The sequence below is a fragment of the Mobula birostris genome, chromosome 14, assembly GCF_030028105.1.
Source record: "Mobula birostris isolate sMobBir1 chromosome 14, sMobBir1.hap1, whole genome shotgun sequence".
NCBI classification, from domain to species: Eukaryota; Metazoa; Chordata; class Chondrichthyes; order Myliobatiformes; family Myliobatidae; genus Mobula; species Mobula birostris.
This window is the reverse complement of record NC_092383.1, coordinates 40,077,342-40,099,099: the sequence shown is the minus strand read 5'-3', so window position 1 is coordinate 40,099,099 and position 21,758 is coordinate 40,077,342. Positions and strand designations below refer to the sequence as shown.

Genomic DNA, 21,758 nt, shown 5'->3' with positions numbered 1-21,758 from the left:
TAAACTCTTTACTAAAGGAGACATTTATTTATTATTAAGATATCACGCGGAATAGGCCTTGTAGTCCTGCAACCCACCAATTTAACAGCCTATTCGCAGGACAATAACCAATTCAACTACCAACTGGTACATCTTTGGACTGTGGGAGGAAACCCTGTGGTTATGGGGAGAACATACAAGCTCCTTTAAGGCAGCAGTGGGAATAACACAGAAACATAGAAAATAGGTGCAGGAGTAGGCCATTTGGCCCTTCGAGCCTGCACCGCCGTTCAGTATGATCATGGCTGATCATCCAACTCAGAACCCTGTACCTGCCTTCTCTCCATACCCCCTGATCCCTTTAGCCACAAGGGCCATATCTAACTCCCTCTTAAATATAGCCAATGAACTGGCCTCAGCTGTTTCCTGTGGCAGAGAATTCCACAGATTCACCACTCTCTGTGTGAAGAAGTTTTTCCTCATCTCAGTCCTAAAAAGCTTCCCTTTTATCCTTAAACTGTGACCCCTCGTTCTGGACTTCCCCAACATCGGGAACAATCTTCCTGCACCTAGCCTGTCCAATCCCTTCAGGATTTTATACGTTTCAATAAGATCCCCCCTCAATCTTCTAAATTCCAATGAGTATAAGCCTAGTTGATCCAGTCTTTCATCATATGAAAGTCCTGCCATCCCAGGAATTAATCTGGTGAACCTTCTTTGTACTCCCTTTATGGCAAGAATGTCTTTCCTCAGATTAGGGGACCAAAACTGCACACAATTCTCCAGATGTGGTCTCACCAAGGCCTTGTACAACTGCAGTAGTGCCTCCCTGCTCCTGTACTCTAATCCTCTTGCTATGAATGCTAGCATACCATTCGCATTTTTCACCGCCTGCTGTACCTGCATGCCCACTTTCAATGACTGGTGTATAATGACACCCAGGTCTCATTGCACCTCCCCTTTTCCTAATCGGCCACCATTCAAATAATAATCTGTTTTCCTGTTTTTGCCACCAAAGTGGATAACCTCACATTTATCCACATTAAATTGCATCTGATTTGAATTTGCCCACTCACCTAACCTATCCAAGTCACCCTGCATCCTCGTAGCATCCTCCTCACAGCTAACACTGCCGCCCAGCTTCGTGTCATCTGTAAACTTGGAGATGCTGCATTTAATTCCCTCGTCTAAGTCATTAATATATATTGTAAACAACTGGGGTCCCATCACTGAGCCTTGCGGTACCCCACTAGTCACTGCCTGCCATTCTGAAAAGGTCCCGTTTATTCCCACTCTTTGCTTCCTGTCTGCCAACCAATTCTCTATCCACATCAATACCATACCCCCAATACCATGTGCTTTAAGTTTGCACACTAATCTCCTTTGTGGGACCTTGTCAAAAGCCTTTTGAAAATCCAAATATGCCACATCCACTGATTCTCCCCTATCCACTCTACTAGTTACATCCTCAAAAAATTTTATGAGATTTGTCAGACATGATTTTCCTTTCACAAATCCATGCTGACTTTGTCCGATGATTTCACCGCTTTCCAAATGTGCTGTTATCACATCTTTGATAACTGACTAGCATTTTCTCTACCACCGATGTTAGGCTAACAGGTCTATAATTCCCCGGTTTCTCTCTCCCTCCTTTTTTTAAAAAGCGGTGTTACATTAGCCACCATCTAATCCTCAGGAACTAGTCCAGAATCTAAAGCGTTTTGAAAAATTATCACTAATAAAGTAAGAGCTTGACAGTTATCTTAGACTTAAGTCTGCTCAGTTAGGATATGCCTTTTTTCTTTCAGAAATTCCCTTCATCTCTCTCTTTCCAAGTGCCTACAAATTCAGCTGTCTCTGCTTCTGCAGAAATTGGAACTTCATCATACCTTATTCTATCTGTCTTTCTGTCTATCCCTCCTTGCTGCCTCTTGGTCCTTTAGGATGAAGACATGATAAATTGCAGTGGAGACATTTGTTTGCAGTGTTTCATTTTATTAAGTTTATTTGAAAATTTTTTCTTCCAGAGTGAATAGATAGAAAATAGAAAACCGCAGACCCTTTGGCCCACATTACTGTGCCGAACATGTACTTACTTTAGAAATGACCTAGGGTTACCCATAGCCTTCTATTTTTCTAAGCTCCATGTACCTATCCAGGAGTCCCTTAAAAGACCTATCGTATCCGACTCCCCCACCATCGCCGGCAGCCCATTGCACGCACTCACCACTCTCTGCATAAAAAACTTACCACTGACATCTCCTCTGTACCTACTTCCAAGCACCTTAAAACTGTGCTCTCTCATGCTAGCCATTTCAGCCCTGGGAAAAAGCCTCTGACTATCCACACAATCAATGCCTCTCATCATCTTATACACCTCAGTCAGGTCACCTCTCATCCGCTGCCGCTCCTAGGAGAAAAGGCCGAGGTCACTCAACCTATTCTCATAAGGCACGCTCCCCAATCCAGGCAACATCCTTGTAAATCTCCTCTGCACCCTTTCTATAATTTCCACATCCTTCCTGCAGTGAGGTGACCAGAACTGAGCACAGTACTCCAAGTGGGGTCTGACCAGGGTCCTATTTAGCTGTAACATTACCTCTCAGCTCTTAAACTCAATCTCAGTGTTGATGAAGACCAATGCACCATATGTCTTCTTAACCAGAGTCAACCTGTGCAGCAGCTTTTAGTGTCCTATGGACTCAGACCCCAAGATCCCTCTGATCCTCCACGCTGCCAAGAGTCTTACCATTAATACTATATTCTGCCATCATATTTGACCTACCAAAATGAACCACCTCACACTCATCTGGGTTGAACTCCATCTGCCTCTTCTCAGCTCAGTTCTGCATCCTCTTGATGTCCTGCTGTAACCTCTGATAGCCCTCTACATTATCCACAACACCCCCAACCTTTATGTCATCAGCAAATTTACTAACCCATTCCTCCACTTCCTTATTCAGGTCATTTATAAAAATCACGCAGAGAAGGGGTCTCAGAACAGATCCTTGAGGCACACCACTGGTCACCGACCTCCATGCAGAATATGACCTGTCTACAACCACTGTTTGCCTTCTGTGGGCAAGCCAATTCTGGATCCACAAAGCAAGGTCCCCTTGGATCCCATACCTCTTTACTTTCTCAACAAGCCTTGCATGGGGTACCTTATCAAATGCCTTGTTGAAATCCATATACACTGCATCTACTGCTCTTCCTTCATCAATGTGTTTAGTCACACCCTCAAAAAATTCAATCAGGCTCGTAAGGCACGACCTGCCTTTGACAAAGCCGTGCTGACTGTTCCTAATCATATTATGCCTCTCCAAATGTTCATAAATCCTGCCTCTCAGGATCTTCTCCATCAACTTACCTACCACTGAAGTAAAACTCACTGGTCTATAATTTCCTGGGCAATCTCTACTCCCTTTCTTGAATAAGGGAACATCATCTGCAGCTCTCCAATCCTCCGGAACCTCTCCTGTCCCTATTTATGATGTGAAGATCACTGCCAGAGGCTCAGCAATCCCCTCCCTTGACCTCCCACAGTATCCTGGGGTATCTCTCGTCCGTTCATGAAGACTTATCCAACTTGATGCTTTCCAAAAGCTCCTGCACATCCTCTTTCTTAATGTCTATATGCTGAAGCTTTTCAATCCACTGTAAGTACAATTGCCAAGATCGATTTCTGTAGTGAATACCGAAGCAAAGTATTCATTAAGTACCTCTTGCTGTCTCTGGTTCCATACACAGTTTTCCACTGTCACACTTGATTGGTCCTATTCTCTCAGGTTTTATCCTCTTGCTCTTCACATACTTGTAGAGTGCCTCCGGATTTTCCTTAATCCTGCTTGCCAAGGCCTTCTCATCGCTGCTTCTGGGTCTCCTAATTTCATTCTTAAGCTCCTTCCTGCTAACCTTATAACAAGTAAATGCATCCATTGTCAAAGTGTCACATGACAGTGAGCAAAGTGTATAGATGGGATTTTTGATGTAAAATTTTGAAAATTGATTAAAAAAAAACACATTTTAAGTAACAGATTAAAGTGCATTAGCAAATCAGTAATTCATGATTGAATTGAATTTGTGATATATTTATTGTGGAACAGGATTTTAGAGAGCAGTATTGTACATCAGTCCACTGCATCTATGCTGACCATCATGCCTGTCTAAATTAGGCCCAATTTCCTCCATGAATTACATATCCCTGTATACCATGCTCATTTAGGTACCTGTCCAGATGCCTCTTAAATGTTTTTACTGTTCCTGCCACCACAATAACCACCCCTGGCAGCTCATTTGAGATACCAACTGTACTGTGGCTGGACCAGGACAGACTATTGGGTGAATGTTCACGCCTAGGGACTTGAAGCTTTCAATCCTTTCAAACTCAACACTATTGATGTAAACAGGAGCATGTGCACTAACCCTTTTTTGAAGTCACCACCAGTTCTTTTGTTGGCATTGTGGGCAAGGATTTTGTCATGATACCATGTTTCCAAGCTGTGTCTCCGACATTATTATTTGAAATGTAGTCCTCTATGGCGGTATCATCTGCAAATTTGTAGATGGAGTTAGAGCAGAATTTGGCCATGCAGTCATGAGTGTGTGGAAATAGAGTAGGGGGCCGAGGATGCAATTGTGGGGCAACGTTGTTAAGAATAACCATGGCGAGCTGTTGCTGCTCATATTTACTGATTGTGATCTGCTGGTCAACTTCCAGAGTCCAAGGATTGATGATGAGTTTTCTTGGAATATTAGTATTGAAGGCAGAACAGTCAGTCAATATACAATAGTCTGACATGGGTCTGTTTACTGTCCAGATGCTCTAAGGCCAGGGAATGGGTGACACTGTAGGCGTCAGTAGGCAAATTGTAATGGGTCAGAAAGCTGGAGTTGATACACGCCATGACCAGCCTCTTGAACACTTCACGATGGTTGATGTTAGAGCCACTGGAATCAGAATTAGATTTAATATCTCTGGCATATGTCATGAAATTTGTTGTTTTTCAGCAGCAGTACAATGCAATACATTTTTAAAAAACTCTAAATTGCAGTAAGACATATTTAGAAAATTAAATACGTAGTGGAAAAAGAAAGCAAAATAAAAAGGACAGTTTTCATGGATTGGTTCATTGTTCGGAAAGTTGGTGGCAGAAGGAAAGAAGTTGTTCATGAAACTTTGAGTGTCTTCAGACTCGTATACCCTTTTTTGATGGTAACAATGAAAAAAGGGCGCATTCTGAATGATGGGGGTCCTTAATGATGGATGTTGCCTTTTTAAGGCATTGCCTTTTGAAGATGTTCTTGATGCTGGGGATGTTAATACCCACAATGGAGCTGGCTGAGTTTGCAATACTATGCAACTTTTCCTGATTCTTTGCAGAAGCCCCTCCATACCAGATGGTGATGCAACCAGTTGTAATGCTCTCCACAGTACATCTTTAAAAATTTGTTAGAGTCTTTGGTGACATACTGGGTCTCCTCAAACTCCTAATGAACTATAGCCTCTCATTATCTTGTACACCTCTCATCCTCTGTCGCTCCAAGGAGAAGAGGCTGAGTTCACTCAACCTGTTCTCATAAGGTATGCTCCCCAATCCAGGCAACATCCTTGTAAATCTCCTCTGCACCCTTTCTATGGTTTCCACGTCCTTCCTGTAGTGAGGCGACCAGAATTGAGCACAGTACTCAAAGTGATGTCAGGCTTACTGGCCTATAATTTCTTAGTTTATTTTTAGAGTCTTAAACATCAGAATAACATTAACTATCCTCCTATCTTCCGGTACCTGATCTGCACTAAGATGGATTTAAATATCTCTACTAGGGCCCCTGCAATTTCTACACTTGCCTCCCAGCGGGTCTGAGGAAACATCTTGCCAGCCCCTTATCCACCTTGATTTGCCTCAGGACAGCAAACACCTTCTCGTCTGTAATCTGTATTGGGTCTATGAAGTTTATACCATTTTGCCTCAATGGGTCTATGAAGTTTATACCATCTTGCCTCAATTCTATAGAGTCTGTGTCTGTTGCCTGTGTAAATCCAGATGCAAAAAATTCATTTAAGATTTCCCCCCATCTCTTTTGGCTCCATACACGGATTACCATTCTGATCTTCCAGAGGACCAGTTTTGTCTCTTGCAGTCCTTTGCCTCATCTGCTAAGGACATCTCATGCCTCCTTTTAGTATTCCTGATTTCTTTTAAGTATTTTCTTGTACCCCATAAGCACCTTATTTGTTCCTACCTGCCTATACTACTATGCATCTCCTTTTTTTTTCTTAACCAAGGCCCCAATATTTCTTTAAAACTAAGGTTCCCGAAACCTGCTAACTTTACCTTTTATTATTACAGGCACATTCAAGCTTTGTTCTCTCAAAATGTCACTTTTGAAGGCCCCCCACTTACCATTGCATCTTTGGCATAAATAGTAACACTCACAACACGCTGGAGGAACTCAGCAGGTCAGGCAGCATCCGTGGAAACGATCAGTCAGCGTTTCGGGCCCGAACCCTTCGTCAGGACTGAAGGCCTCTGCCCCTTCCATCTTCAGTCCTGACGAAGGGTTCGGGCCCGAAACATTGACTGCTCGTTTCCACGGATGCCACCCGACCTGCTGAGTTCCTCCAGCATGTTGTGAGTGTTGCTTTGACCCCAGCATCTGCAGAGTATTTTGTGTTTACGTTTGACATAAATAGCCTGTCCCAATCCACAGTTGCCGGATTATTTTTGATACCGTCAGAATTGGCCTTTCTCCAATTTAGAATCTCAACCTGCGGACCAGACCCATCTTTTTGCACATTTACTTTAAAGCTAATGTCATTGTGATTACTAAATGCAAAAATGTTCTATACAAACTTCTATCACCTGCCCTGTTTCATTCGCTAATAGCAGATCAAGTATTTCACGCACTCTCATTGGGACATCTATGTACTGATAAGGAAACTTTCCTAAACACATTTTCCAAACTCTATCCCATCTAGTCCTTTTACAGTATGGGAGTCCCAGTCAATATGTGGGAAGTTAAAAATCACCTATTACAGCATTGCTGCTACTAAGTTAACATGTTTCATGACACATGCCAATGATTCTGATTCTATTTGTCAGGGACACTGGATGTCTCCCTACCATCCCACATTCCTCGAAGCATTCAACAGAAGGGGATGCCACTGTTTAAACTGATCAAATATAAAGGAAAATAATAATAACTGGAGGAAAACACTACCTACAGCCTTTTCACCTCCTCTCACTCAAGCCTCTTCTTGCTGAAGTCTTGAAGAGCTAAAGCCTCAAAATCTCTGCCACAACAATGGCCACTCCACTTGCCCCGCTTTATTTTAATTTGTTCTTGCCAGTCGATCCCAATTACTGATTGGCCGCTGCTCAAAGCACCAAACTATTGCGAATTGATACCTCGTACTCATTCGGCGATCCTGAGTGAGCTACGTCTCTCATGCTTCCTATCGCTGAATGGCTGCTGCTTAAAACACTGAACTGTTCTTTTGTTGTGGGTGAGAGGCAATTTCTGATCTGTACCAAGTGCAAAAAAACATTGAATTCCTGAACATTCATGTTTGTTGCTCTTTGATGAGTAAAACACCCCGATGGCCTATATTAATTATTGAGAACTGTGATTAAAGAATGAAAAGGATACTTGACACAATTCTTGTGGTGCAGTTTGTGGAGTTTTCAAAGTTTGCCTCGTTTGTAGATATTGTTTGAAACTGATCCTCTGCTTGTTAGATTTGAGTTTACTTGGGATGTGTGTTTTGGTTTTAGGTAATGACACAAAATGAAATGAGTTTGTAGCTTTATGATGGAAAAAAAGATTAAATTGCAGAGAGTGAAGGCAATAGTTAAAAGCCCCAATTTTCTATCAGTTATAGACACTCTGGCCACTTTACTAGATAACTCCTTTACCTAATAAAGTGGCCACGATGTATGTTGTGCTGTAGCCCATCCTCTTCAAGGTTTGAAGTATGTATTCAGGGAAACTTTTCTGCACACCATGTTCTAAATACATGGTTATTTGAGATACTGTCACTTTTCTGTCAGCTTGGAGCAATCTGGTCATTCTCCTCTGACTTCTATCCAGTAACAAGGATTTTTCACCCACTGAACTGCTGCTCACTGGATATTTTTTGTTTGTGCACCTTTCTGTGTATACTCTAGAAACTTGTGCGTGGAAGTCCCAGAAGATCAGCATTTTCTGAGTATTCAAAGCACCCGGTCTGACACCAACAGTTATTCCATAGTCAAAGTCACTCAGGTCACATTTCTTCCCCATTTCTGTTGTTGGGTCTGAACAACAATTGAACCTCTTGACTATGTAAACGTAAATTTGCCAAATCAAATAATGACAGCACAAAAGGATAGTTACTTATCTTTTCACTAGTTTATTTCTTCGCGCTCAGCCGGTGAGTGAACTTGGTCCCGGCATCAGGGGAGAAGCGTTCTCATCCCTCTGGCGGTTCAACAAGTTCACTGTTCGCCTTCCAGAACTGTTGCAATTTATAAGGCCACCGATACAAAAGAACAATCAGTTTGATAAATATTCCAGCTAAGTCAATGGATTATTGATACAAAAGAACAATCAGTTTGATAGACACTTCAGCCGCTTTAATTAAAGAAAGGAATGTCCTACCTGGTTTGTTGGAGCCAAAACTTAATAACAAAGCTAAGAACATCCACCAATTTATGCTTTAATTAAGAAAGGAATGTTCTAATTTCCAACAGGTACCGCCTTTCATCGAAACCAAAAGGTGTGAAAAATCAGGAGACATCTTATGTGGATCTGTATGAACTTTAACCCTTATCTTGCTCCAAAGAAGCAGCTGTGAGACGTTATTCAAATACACTGCAGTCACCCACAAAATACACAGACATAGTCGGTACTTAACCCATTATTTACAGGAATCTGAGAATCTCCCAATTTCCTTCAACTTTATCAACTATACCTGCATGATTCTGCATTATGTTGCTGCCACATGATAGGCTTATTAGATATTTTCATTAACGAGTAGGTATACCTAATAAAGCAGCCACTGAGTGTAATTTGCTTTGTTTTCTTCAGAACAGTAGTTTTGGTAGGGTTGTGATACCGTATGGTAGAGTCTGCAGTTCATTTTTAATACTCTTTTACAGGATCGTATCATGGAAATTACTGTATTTTTATCTGATGTCTAATGAATGTCTTTAAAATTTTAAATTTAATCTATATGTGGAAAATAATAGAACACTACAATATTAAAAAAAATTGCTTGTATCCCAAAAATAGATCACTTTTGTCAGGTTAGTCCTGACGAAGGGTCTTGGCCCGAAATGTCGACTGTACCTCTTCCTATAGATGCTGCCTGGCCTGCTGCGTTCACCAGCATTTTTTGTGTGTGTTGCTTGAATTTCCAGCATCTGCAGATTTCCTCGTGTTCACTTTGACATTCACTGTTTCTCCCTTTTTTATAAACAAGTTCAGAGTACAAGAGATTCTGCAGATGCTGGAAATCCACAACAAAACACAAAATACTAGAGGAACTCAGTAGGTCAGATAGTATCTATGGAAATTAATCATTATTGGAAAGGATTAAAAATGGTTGGCCACCAGGAATCCTGCTTTTTGTGGATGTAGTGAAAGTGCTTGAGAAAGCAGTCCCCCAATCTGCATTGTGTCTTCATGTTTCTTTTTAGCTTAAGAGCTACAGCACTATATTGGAATTTTGTGTTTTGTTTTGTCAAGATATGGTATTAACTAAACTTTTGCAGTGAGGCTAACTATAGGAACCATGCATCTGTATTCTATCTGCATTGTATTCTGTGTTGCACAAAAATGTATGTGTATTCTGGTAACTAGTCATGTGAGTAGGGGCGTGGTAAAAGCAAAGGGAATAAGTTTCATATTTATGCTTTGTCCTAGGCAGTTTGGAGCTGGGGACCGACAGGTGTTACATTCTTTTGTTGACCACTTGTGCTTAACTTAATTGTATCACTTCTGGATTGTTTTTCTAGTGCTAATAAAGGATCAAATACATTTCTTCAACTTCTTGAACATTATTATTAGATTGATTAGAGGGCAGTCATGCAAGGATAACAATCAGTGGGGGTCGCCAGCAGCTACATTAGTTTGTTAGAATTGGCTATTACATTTTGTCGTCAAAAGATTTCTACAGTTATACCAAATGAACATTAGCATTCAAGCATGTCTTCAAAATTAGAAGTTCTGCAGCAAGGGGCATCTTGTCGCAAGAAACAACCTTTTGTTGATTCATGCTGTGTGTTAGGGTTTGGAATGGTCATTGCAGACTATGAGTTCTACAGTGTGGTGTTTGCCTAAGAGTTCATTGGTTTGTTCTGTTGTAACACTGATACTTAGATGTTGACATCTGAAGTGAATGTCCAATTTGAAATATAGCATGAGTCAAGCTGGAAGCAGTGACCTTGAAGTCTACACTAAAAGAGGGATTAAACTTGCTGGGACAGCTTTGGCAACTAGAAGTGACAATGTTTGAAAGAACTACAATAAAATTGTTAAGAAGATTAATTATTTAATACCATTAATTAGAAGTTTCCTGCTACCAGAAGAACAACAAGATGTTTCGTGAGTCCAGTCTCATTTGGGCCATTGAAAAAAATCTTCATGAAGATGTTGCTAAGCAACAAAACTTGCAATTATTTTTAATGCCTATCTCAGAACAAGATAAACAAACTGAAAGCTATGCAAATATTGATACTCTTATTAATACAGTCACAACAGAGGCTGAGCAATGGTTGAAACAAATGTGATGTTAAGGTCACGTTGCTGGAGGAAATGAAAATGTGTCTAAAGCCACAGAACATGCTGTGACTACATATAAAACTGATGATTTTCAAGATGACGTACAACCAGAAGACTGCGTGCAGCAGATTCTATTGCTGGCAGGTTATCCTGTGTGTCTGATACCATGCCTGTATGCATTAAAATGAAGGCTAATTTAGCTGCATTATTTGCATGGTAACAATTATTGAAAGAGAAAGAAGAGCAGGAGGAGCAGCTTCAGAGGAGAAAGGAGCAGTTTAAATTGCAGGAAGAAATTGCAACCAAGATGACCAAAGTACTAGGGGGTTCATTTGGGTGTAAACATGCTCCAGCAGGTGTGATTTCCTATGCTGACACGGCACAGAGAAAATCCAGCATACTTGATGTCAGTGTGGATACATTTGAGGAACACATGTCTATGAACCACAGTTTGGACTCCAAGAGGTAGTTCAGGATGTTCACTCTCAGCCTGCACCAGGGAGGCACTCTGAACCTATGCTATATCCAATAACACAAAGTGCTACTGAGAACATTAATTTACAGCATGGTGACACTTGTTTTTCAGATGATAATAGTTCAAATAATCAGCTGGAGGCCATAAGGGTGCAGAAGGAAATAACAAGCTTAGTGATGCAACAACAACTCATTGCATCTCTGCCTAAAAAAGAGATAAAAATCTTCGATGGCGATCCATTGCAGTGTCATTCATTTATGAGGGCTTTCAAGGGTAACATTGAAGGCAAGTCTGATAATTAATATGGCTGTCTCTGTTTTCTCGAACAGTTTACTGGAGGTTACCCTAGAGAGCTTGTCAAAAGTTGCCAGCAAGCCAACCTGGAGCAAGGATATCTCAAGGCCAAAGCTTTACTACAGGAACATTTTGGTAATGAGCAGGAAATTACTTCAGCCTACATGGTAAAGGCTGGTTTTGGCACATAGCGAATCAGAAGATGTGAAAGCTCTTCAAGACTACAGTCTTTTCCTTAGAGGTTGTTGTAATGCAATGGGAGATGTTCGATATATGCGAGAGCTAGACATGCCTATTATTACGTCAATTGTTGTAAAGAAGTTGCCTTGTATGCTTAAGGAAAAATGGAGATGGTTTGCCTGTGAGTTACCAGACAATCACAACAGTGAGGCTACTTTCACTGACCTAGTCGAGTTTATTGAAAAACAAGTGAGAATTTCTATACACCTGATATATGTCATACTACACCACCTGCAGTAAGCAAAGGTGTGAACAATATTAAGCCACAAATTCATTCTAAAGCTAAAGGAAACGGCTTTGCTACTACTGTGGGTACTGTGAAAAGTAAAGCTAAAACTGAGCCTGGAACTAATGAAAAGGTTTGTCTGTTCTGCCAGGGTGAACGTACTTGGATTTGTGCTCAAGTGGAGAAAAAGGTTCATAAGGAGAAGATTGCCTTCCTAAAAGAAAATGGTGTTTGCTTTGGTTGTTTGTGTACAGGACACATTAACAAGGATTGCTGGAAGCGTCTTTCCGCTAAGGTATGCAGTAGCAAGCATCCCAGCATACTTCATATTCACTCTGAAGAAAAGGGTACAGATTCGGAACAAGCCATGAAAGAATCAAGCTTATTAGTGAGTAGTGCCCTGGTATCTAATGGCCTTACAGGGGCTGGCGAACATGATTGTAAACTTCCTTTAATTCCAGTTCAGGTGGATTTATGAAGAGTAACAAGACAGTGGTTACTTGTGTTTTCCTAGATCAAAGAAGTACAGCAGGGTTCTGCACAGTGAGCCTCATGACTAGGCCTCAAGCTGCAGCATTGCCTGTTTACAGCTGCCAAGGAGAGGCATCAGGGCCAATGCCATCGGGGGAGGTGTGGCGCGGTATTCACTCTGCAGAAAGCAAGCTCTGTTGTGGTCGTCTGCAGATTTTGGCAGTGTTGGATGGCTCAAGTTTGGACTTGGGTAACTGTATCTTTCTGTCTTATATGTGCTATGTGTGATTTGTGCTGTGTGTGACTGTTGGTATTGTGTTTTGCACTTTGACCCCAGAGTAACACTGTCTCATTTGGCTGTATTCATGTATGGTTAAATGACAATTAAAATTGAATTGAACTGGACAAGCTCAACCTGTCAGGAAAAAGAATATGCATTCTCTTCCACACCATGGGTCGAGAGAACGTTGTGAGTAGCAATGTTGTTTGAGGATTGAAAGTGGCAGGCTTAGATAGTGAAGTCTATTGTGACCTGCCAAACATCTATACGCAGGAATGCGTGCCCATCCGCAAAGGGAACATTCCTCATCAGAGAGATCTTCAGGATTGGTCTCACCTGAAGCATATCCATTTGCTAGAAATTAAGCTGCTGAATGTGTGTAAAGCATTAGAGCCATTGCAAGTGACTGTTAATAGACCATTGAAAGGAGACCATGGTGGTAGAAGAGACTACACTCAGCCAGAGCTGACAGTTAACAGGATTTCAGTTTTGCACTTGGATGAGCTTTGGCAGTGGTGATTCAAAACAGTTTTCCCAGAATGCTGTCAAGATGAACAAGCTGGTTTGTCGAGAGAAGATCACAATCCAGGATAGACCACTTACCGGAAAGAGGACATGTGTGAACGTTAAGGCTTCGTGTCTCCTGTGTTTTGGTAGTGTGTAGTTGTTGTTATAATAATTAGGGGGCTGAAATGTAGGAGCCATGCATGTTTTCTATCTGTATAATATTCCATGTTGCATGTTTGTTACTTGTGTAATGTGCTGTAAGGTTTCACTGCTAATGTAATGACCTCTGTAATGTTTCACTACTAAGCTAATGGTTTCTCTGTAGCAGCAATGTTTGGGTTATGACTAGAGATAATGGGGGCTTTGGAATGTATACTATCCAATGAGAGGGATGTTCTTTCTTGTGGGTCTGGGAGCAGAGATTTCGCGGTCTTTTGTCTGCGAAAGATGAAGAGAGAAGATGCGAGTGGAGAGAGTTGGTAGACCGCTGGGCGTAGTGGATGAGGAGCGAGGGTCTGAAGGTCAGCGATGCTTGGAGGAGGTCAATGGGGAACGACTGGCTGAATTCGTGAGCTCCAGTGTGCACATTAAACTGTTTCATTAAAATGGGCCCTTTTTCTTTTTATTTTCTTTCCTAACCCTATAGTCAGATTAAGATCTATAAAGTTCAGTCATTTAATTGCATATGGTGTACTGTCTGATATTTTGTGGTTTGGATTTGTAACCGGGCAATACATCACTCAGCATCCACACAAACGAGATTTCTTAGTTTGGCTGGGCCAGAGGCTCTCTTCCCCTAGACAGATACGTGCTGGCTGAACCTAAGGGTTGCATGTGTATTACAGTGACTAGTCTCGTGAGTGGGGCTGTGGTAAAAGCAAAGGGAATAAGTTACGTATTTGTGCTTATAAATACACAACTTTGTTGTATAGTTACAACAAAGCACTTTGGAATTGGGGACTGACAGATGTCATATCTTCTGTTGAACGCTTATTTACACTTAATTATGCTTAATTGCATCACTTCAAGATTTTGTTTTGCTAGTTGCTAATAAAAGGATCGAATACATTTCTTCGATTTTTTTTTAAAAAAAGCAATATTATTGGATTGATTGAAGGGTGTGTTATACAAGGATAACAATCCATGGGGATCACCAGCAGTAGCATTGGTTTGTTGGAGTTTGCCACTACACTATTTATTTTGGTAATTCTCTTCATAGGCTTTATGATTAATTCTGAAAATTATTGAATCGTTTCAGTGATATTGGTAGACAATGTGATAATTGTACACGTTACTCCAGTCTCTTGTACTTCATAGTGCCATTGGTTTCTTTATCAACCAATGGTTATTATTGATGTTTGAATAGATTGAGGAAGAAAAGATAGAACTCAGGAATTGGAGTTAGAAATGATTAAGTGCCTGAGCCTAATTGATGTAAAATATGAAAGTGGTTATTAATGAACACTGAAGATTTTTTTTTCTTTTTTCTTAGGTGATTATATTCTAGATGCAAAGCCAAAAGAAATCACGGATGCTCAGAGACTGAACTATGAGCAGGTACTAATCTGTTGACTGTATTTCTTTACAAGGTGGAATCTTAAAAAGGATCTTAAAAAAACCCAAATAGCAACATTGTAATATTTGTCCTGCATTTCAAAAATGCTCTCAAAGGAAAAAGAATCATCGATTTTATTCACAAATTATTTAATCAACCATTCTTTCTATGATTTAACTATTTAGTGTTAAGACGTATAATTGTTTCAGTTTGGGTATATTGAATTAAAAAAATCACTTGTGCATTTGTTGAATTATCAGAGGATGGGAATGGTGTAATACCTTTGAACTCCACAGCCCATGGCAAATTAGTTGTAGGCTGAGACTAGAGCAAAAGGTCACTTGGAGAGATTATTGTAAGTTAGTGTATTTGTTGGAATACAGTGAGTTTAATACAGTGGATTCCAGTTAATTAGGCCAAGGGTTAATCAAGGAAGTTGCTTATTTGGGAAAATTCTTAAAGAGCAAAAACTAATTGAGAAAGTAGCTGAAAATAGGGGATACCTCCCTCTCCCTTGCCAGAGAGAGAAAGAACCTGTGGGTTGCCGAATTTCGGATGAAATGCGAAGCTTTTGGGGTAACTTTGGTCTTTGCTATTGCTTAGCTCACGCTTGGGCTCGTGATGGTACTGATGCGTGTTTTTTTTGCTGGTGGGAGGAGGAGGGATCGTTGCTTGCTGCCGCTTATGCGTAGGAAGGGGGAGCTGGAGGGGGGACTTTGGGGTTCTCACGTTTAACTGTTGTTCATTCTTTGGGACACTTCTCTGTTTTGTGAAGAAAAAGCATTTCAGGATGTATATTGTATACATTTCTCTGACGTTAAATTTGACCTTTGAACCTTTGATTCCCTTCATTTATTTGGGTCATTATTGCCACTTGATTGCGGCAGGAGACTGTTGACGAAGTTTCTAAAAAGCATCAGAAGTATGCACTTGCCTACAGCAGACAAGTTTTTAAATGGTATCAGTTGTGCGTGCTCGTGTTCAAAGAGCAGCAATTTTTGACACTGATAGTTGGCCAGAAATAAGCAATAAGACACTTCAGAACCGTTTTATTCACTGGGTTTCAAGCATTCAGGCTTTGAGATACCAGAGATGACCAGGAGTTAAAATGAAACCATTTCACTACTTCAAGTTAGGAACTCTGAAGAATTTCAAGGTATGACACTCATCTTGAACATTGCAAATAAAATGAAGATCTGGAGGATGTAATTGTTGAAAATTGTACGAAGGCAATCCATTGTCTACACTAGGTGCCTGTGCCGATTTTATTCATTTACAGTCAATCAAAAGAGCGTGGCGGTGTAATTCTTCCATTAATAACTGTTAGGAACTAATGCACAGTTTTATAGTACTATTGTAGTGTTGATAGTGTTTTAATTTGTTCTGTGTTTCATTTAAGTACATAAAATACCATTTAACTGAGAAACAAATTATCTTTTACCTTTTTTAACTATTTCCATGAAATTTTGGCTAATTGGAGTATCTGCTTAACAGCGCCAAAATGTTCTGTTCCTAATGTGTCCCAATTAACTGGAATCCACTGTATGTTGAGATATGCCCCATCATGCTTTAAAAACATTTAGAAAGTGTTATTTTTGGAGTGGCTGGGAATCCATTTTCTGCTGAAAGTATTGTACGAAGTTTCTCACTTGGATCTGAAATATACTTTTAAATATACTGATGGCTCCAGAGCAAAGCTTCTCATGTTGCTTTCCCAGGTTTCCTTCAGGTACAGAGTAGACTTAGTATAGTTTATCTTGGAAATAGTAAAGTAAGTAAAATGAGTTTGCTGGGATATGGACTTCTGCAAATTTCTTTTGTCAGTTGTCTGGAATGTTAGCACCAGTTTGTTTAGTGCATTCAGTTCATAATGAATATACTTAGACCATTTTAAAAATCAATTATCAGTAGGAAGAAAATCAAGTAATTTTTGTTAAGCATTCCACAGTACTCTGAAGTATATCATTGGTTAGATCAATAGGCTAGTTAAGGTAACTATGGATTTAGACACCAAGTTACTATACAGGTTTCCCCCGCCATCCGAAGGTAGAGCGTTCCTATGAAACTGTTCGTAAGCCGGAATGTCATAAAGCGAAGAAGCAGTTACCATTTATTTATATGGGAAAATTTTGTGCGCGTTCGCAGACCCAAAAATAACCTACCAAATCATGCCAAATAACACATAAAACCTAAAATAACAGTAACATACAGTGAAAGCAGGAATGATATGATAAATACACAGCCTATATAAAGTAGAAATACTTCCCCACAATCATTGTCGGCACTGTTCTCCGTACCGAAAATCTCACGCAAGCGCACTCAGCAGAAAATCTCACGCAAGCGCTGTTGGCAAAAACACTCTCTCCAGTAACCTTTAAGCTATGAAGCTGCCAAATCATACCAAATAACACATAAAAATACACAGCCAATATAAAGTAGAAATAATGTATGTACAGTGTAGTATCATTTATGGGAATTGGGAAGACAGCTTGCCGAGCGCACTGTTGATGGTGTGTTAGACTGAGTCATCGGAGTTTGGATGGTGCAGTGGCCCCCACCCTCCAGGCTGCCGACCAGTACCGATCTGTGAAGAATGCAGGGGTACAGCGGTAGCCGAGAGGCACACAGCACATCTTTAAGAAAAAAGCTGAAATAAACATGCTAATTAATTAGGTGCCGCCCGACACGTAAATGTTGGCCCAGATCAGAGGCGATGCAATCGACAATTGTCTCTGATCTGGGCCGACAATTTCGTGCTGGGTGGCACCTAATTAATTAGCATGTTTATTTCTGCTTTTTTTCTTAAAGATGTGCTGGGTACCTCCCGGCTACCGCTGCATTCTCTGCGAATCGGTATCTGTCCGCGGGTTGGGGTGGTGGGACACTAAGGTGTCATCTCATTGTCCATCAGGGCAGGCAGGTCATCTTCTTCTATGACTGCCCGCCTCAATTTCGAAGGTGGAGGTTCGTCGTCTGCTGTGACTGATGTGGAAGGCTTGCTTAACTGCTGAGCCTTGCGCATTTTTAGATCATACAGTTCTTTGTAAGCTCTCAAACCATCCTGCAAATATGCCTTAAAGCGACGTACCCTTTCAAAATTAAAGTCGTACTTTATCATTACTCATTCGGTTTCGATTGTTATCCTGTCCTCTTCCAATTGCGTCAGCTCTTCATCTATCAGTTCTTGGCCATGGAATGCCAAAACCTCTTCAACATCATCTTCATCAGCTTCCTCAAGCCAAGCTCACTTTGTCCTTACTTCGTTCACCACGATCGAAACGCTTAATTATGTCTAGTTTTGCACTGTGTAACAACCTTACGAGCTCTTTTAGGCTTTTCCGATACTGTACCTTAGAACTCATCCTGCTAACGGCTGCTCACAGGCATGTGTTTAAGCAATGCCGGCGAGAATGCAGTTCCGAATCCAGGGGAGGGCGGTTGCTCGGGGCGCATGCTGCTTTTTTTTAATCGCGCGCTACCTTTCTTTGTAACAGTGAAAACACCTTCTGTTAGTGAAAACAGGTTACTAATGTAGGTCTTTTTAACAGTGAGTTTTCCTAAAGCGAAAGTTTGAAAAGCGGGGGACGCCTGTACCATCAAAGTTGTTTGGGGTCTTGCCGTTTACTATGTACTTTTCCTTTGCACTTTGGGAGATCAAGTACAATATCTCACACTTCACTGGATTAAATTCCATTTGTAATTTCTCTGCCCATACCGGTAACTGATCTATGTCCTGTTGAATGAATCCTTTGGCATTCTTTTACAATATCCACAATATCACCAATCTTTGAGTCACCTGCAAACTTGCTAACTTATTCACCCAGACTTCTATCCAAGTCGTTTATACAGTACAATGCAAAAGTCTTAGGCACATGTGAAAAGAATTCTGTAAAGGGTGGATGTTTTAAAAAATAATGATAAGCACCTACAGTTCTGATCAAAAAGCTACGGAACCTAGGCCTCTGTACTTCCCTCAGCAACTGGATCATTAACTTCCTAACTGGAAGGCTGCAATCTGTGCGGATGGGAAATAACATCTCCACCTTATTGACGGTTGAAACTAGTGCACCACAGGAATTTGTGCTTAGACCACTGCTCTCCTCTCTCTACTTTCATGACTGTGTGGCTCGGCTTTGCTCAAATGCCATTTATAAATTTGACATTGTTGGCAGAATTTCAGCTGGTGACAAGAGGAGCAAGATATACCAGTTAGTTGAGTGGTGTTGCAGCAGTAACCTTCCACTCAATGTCAGCAAAACCAAAGAGCTCATTGTGGACTTCTTCAGGAAGGGTAAGATAAGGGAACCCAATACAATCCTTGGAGGGATCGGAAGTGGAGAGTGAGCAACTTCAAGTTCCTGGGTGTCAGTATCTCTGAGCACCTTACCTGGTCGCAACATTTTTATGTAGCTGTAAAGAAGGCAAGATAGCAGCTATATTTCATTAGGAGTCTGAGAAGATTTAGTTTGTCAACTGAAACAGTCAAACTTCTACAAATGTACTGTGGAGAGCATTCTGACTGGCTGTATCACTATCTGGTATAGGGGTGGGGGAGGGCGACTGAACAAGATTGAAGTAAGCTGCAGAAACTTGTAAAATTACTCAGCTCTATCATGGGTACTAGCCTCTGTAGTATCCAAGAAATCATCGAGCGGTGCCTTAGGAAGGTGGTGTCCATTATTAAAGATGCTCACCATCCAGGACGTGCCCTCTTCTCATTGTTACTGTCAGGTATGAGGTACAGAAGCCTGAAGGCACACACTTAACAATTCAGGAACAGCGTCTTTCCGATTAGATGCTTTCTTGATGCTATTGTGTGATGGATCTGCTTGTATTTCTCACATTGAGGATTCTATTAATTCTGACCAGATCACCAACTCCATTTGCAGAAATGTAGCCCCAAACCTTCAGGGAAACTGCACCATGCTTCACTGTTGACTGCAGACATTCATCCATGTAGCACTCTCCATCTCTTCTACAGATAAGCTGCCTCCTGTTCCAGCCAAAAATTTGGCTGTCATTGTTTAGCACCTCAGTCCTTGTGTTTTTGTGCATAGATGAAGTTCTTGGCTCTGTTTCCACTTTAGAGGAATTTTTTTTTTTTTGACAGCAACTCTTCCATGAAGACCACTTCTAACAAGACGTCTCCGGACAGAAGAGGGGTGTACTTGGGTTCCAGTGGTTTCTGAGAGTTCAGAGCAGATAGTAGTGCTGGACTTCTGGCTTACATGGGATGTCAGTTTGATGTCTCTCTCATCTGTTTCCATGGCCAACCACTGCATTTCTGGTACTCAACCATACCCGTTTCTTTGTGCTTCTTCAGAAGAGCTTGGACAGCACATCTTGAAACTCTTGTCTGCCGGAAAATTTCTGCTTCGGAGAGACCTTGCTGATGCAGGATGACCACCTTATGTTTTGTTGCTATGCTCGCTGATGCCATGGTTTAAGAATTGATGATTTGAAGGTTAAACTGTCACATCTGTCATACTTTCACCTTTTAGTTTGGTTGTCCTTCATCCAGTTTGATTCCTCCTATACCCATTTCTGTTTCAGTGAATCAATTTAGTTCATTCAACTCTGATATTGAGCATTACATTTGTTTACTATCTTTGTTTAATCATGCACTGGACTATATACTTACAAAACAATGAAGTATTTATATGAAAATTGGTCTATTACTTACGATATACACAAATTTCTCTGTAATTTTAGACTTTTTTTGGAAAATGAATGTTTGGAAATCTAAAATTTGCTGGTTTTTGACACTAATGCAGAAGACAAAAAATAAACATCTAAAACAAAATTTATATTTAAAAAGATCTAGGGTGGCTAAAACTTTTGCACAGTACTGTATATGCAAACAGCAGAAGTCCTAGTACTGATTCTCGTGGACACCACAAGCATTAACAGGCACAGGCCAGAGTAAGATTCATCAGCCACTGCCCTCTGTCTACTATGGGTACACCAATTTCGAATCCAAACAGCGATGTCACCATGGATCCTATGCATCTTAATCTGGATGAACCTACCATGAGTTACCTTGTTAAATACTTTTCTAAAATCTATGTAAACAACAACCATGCTCTACCTTCATTGTTTACTTTCATCACCACCTTAAACCTGGATGCACCTAATGAATTCTACCTTCCATTATCCTCATGAATCAAAGAAGTCCCACTCTACATTGTGGAAGTTGAAGTCCCCCACTATGACAACCCTCTGGCTCAGACTTAGTTGTTTTTCAAGCTCTTAAGGATAGTTTTGGAGACAGAGGGGAGTTAAGGGTCAGATTAGGTTTAGGGAAAGTGATTTGGGGGAATTAGAGGTCAGATTAGCGTTTAGGGACAGGGATATGAAAGAGTCAGGCCTCTGCTCCACATTCTGCATTCAAAGTCCAGTGACGTGCATAGGTAACAAAGGACTTCAACAATTCAGGCCTCCGCTCCGCATTCAATGTCCACGATGCTGGTCTTTGCTCCTCCACTCCACAGGTCAGTGATGTGGATATGGAGTCTACGCTCAAAGACCAGTACTGTCGATAGGTGATGAAGGACATTCGAGGATGTCAAGCTACCCCAATTTCAGACGAGTCCATGCAAGCAGGAGACATGAGGGCTGGTCAATCAGTATGCTCGTAGTTCGGGGTTCCATGATAAGCTAGTCTGGAGATCAACTGAACATCAGAGCCTGGAGGTTGATAGGAAGTCCGGAAGTTGAAGCCTGATGACTGGAGGACTGATTGTGGGTGGGTGGAAGGGAAGGGAGGGGAGGGGGGTCCTGTTTTGCTTGTTGTGTTCTGTTTGGTTGTGCCCAGTATTATGGGTGTGCCATGTTGGCACCAGAATGTGCCACTTGGTGTCCCCAGCACATGCTTGGGTATGTTGGTTGTCAATGCAAATGACGCATTTCACTGTACATTGAAAAATAAATCTAAATCTGAATCTGAACTCTTGCTTTGTGCCTGTCA

General features: G+C 41.1%; 1 protein-coding gene across 3 annotated transcripts in view; it reads left to right on the top strand.

Moving 5' to 3' along the window:
- mindy2 (MINDY lysine 48 deubiquitinase 2) overlaps nucleotides 1-21,758 on the top strand; it is a 104,465-nt gene that overhangs the window by 15,053 nt on the left and 67,654 nt on the right. For all 3 annotated transcript variants that reach the window (XM_072278427.1, XM_072278426.1, XM_072278425.1), the window contains exon 3: nucleotides 14,729-14,793. In XM_072278427.1, coding sequence (XP_072134528.1) covers nucleotides 14,729-14,793 — 65 coding nt within the window. The remainder of the gene's footprint in view (nucleotides 1-14,728; nucleotides 14,794-21,758) is intronic.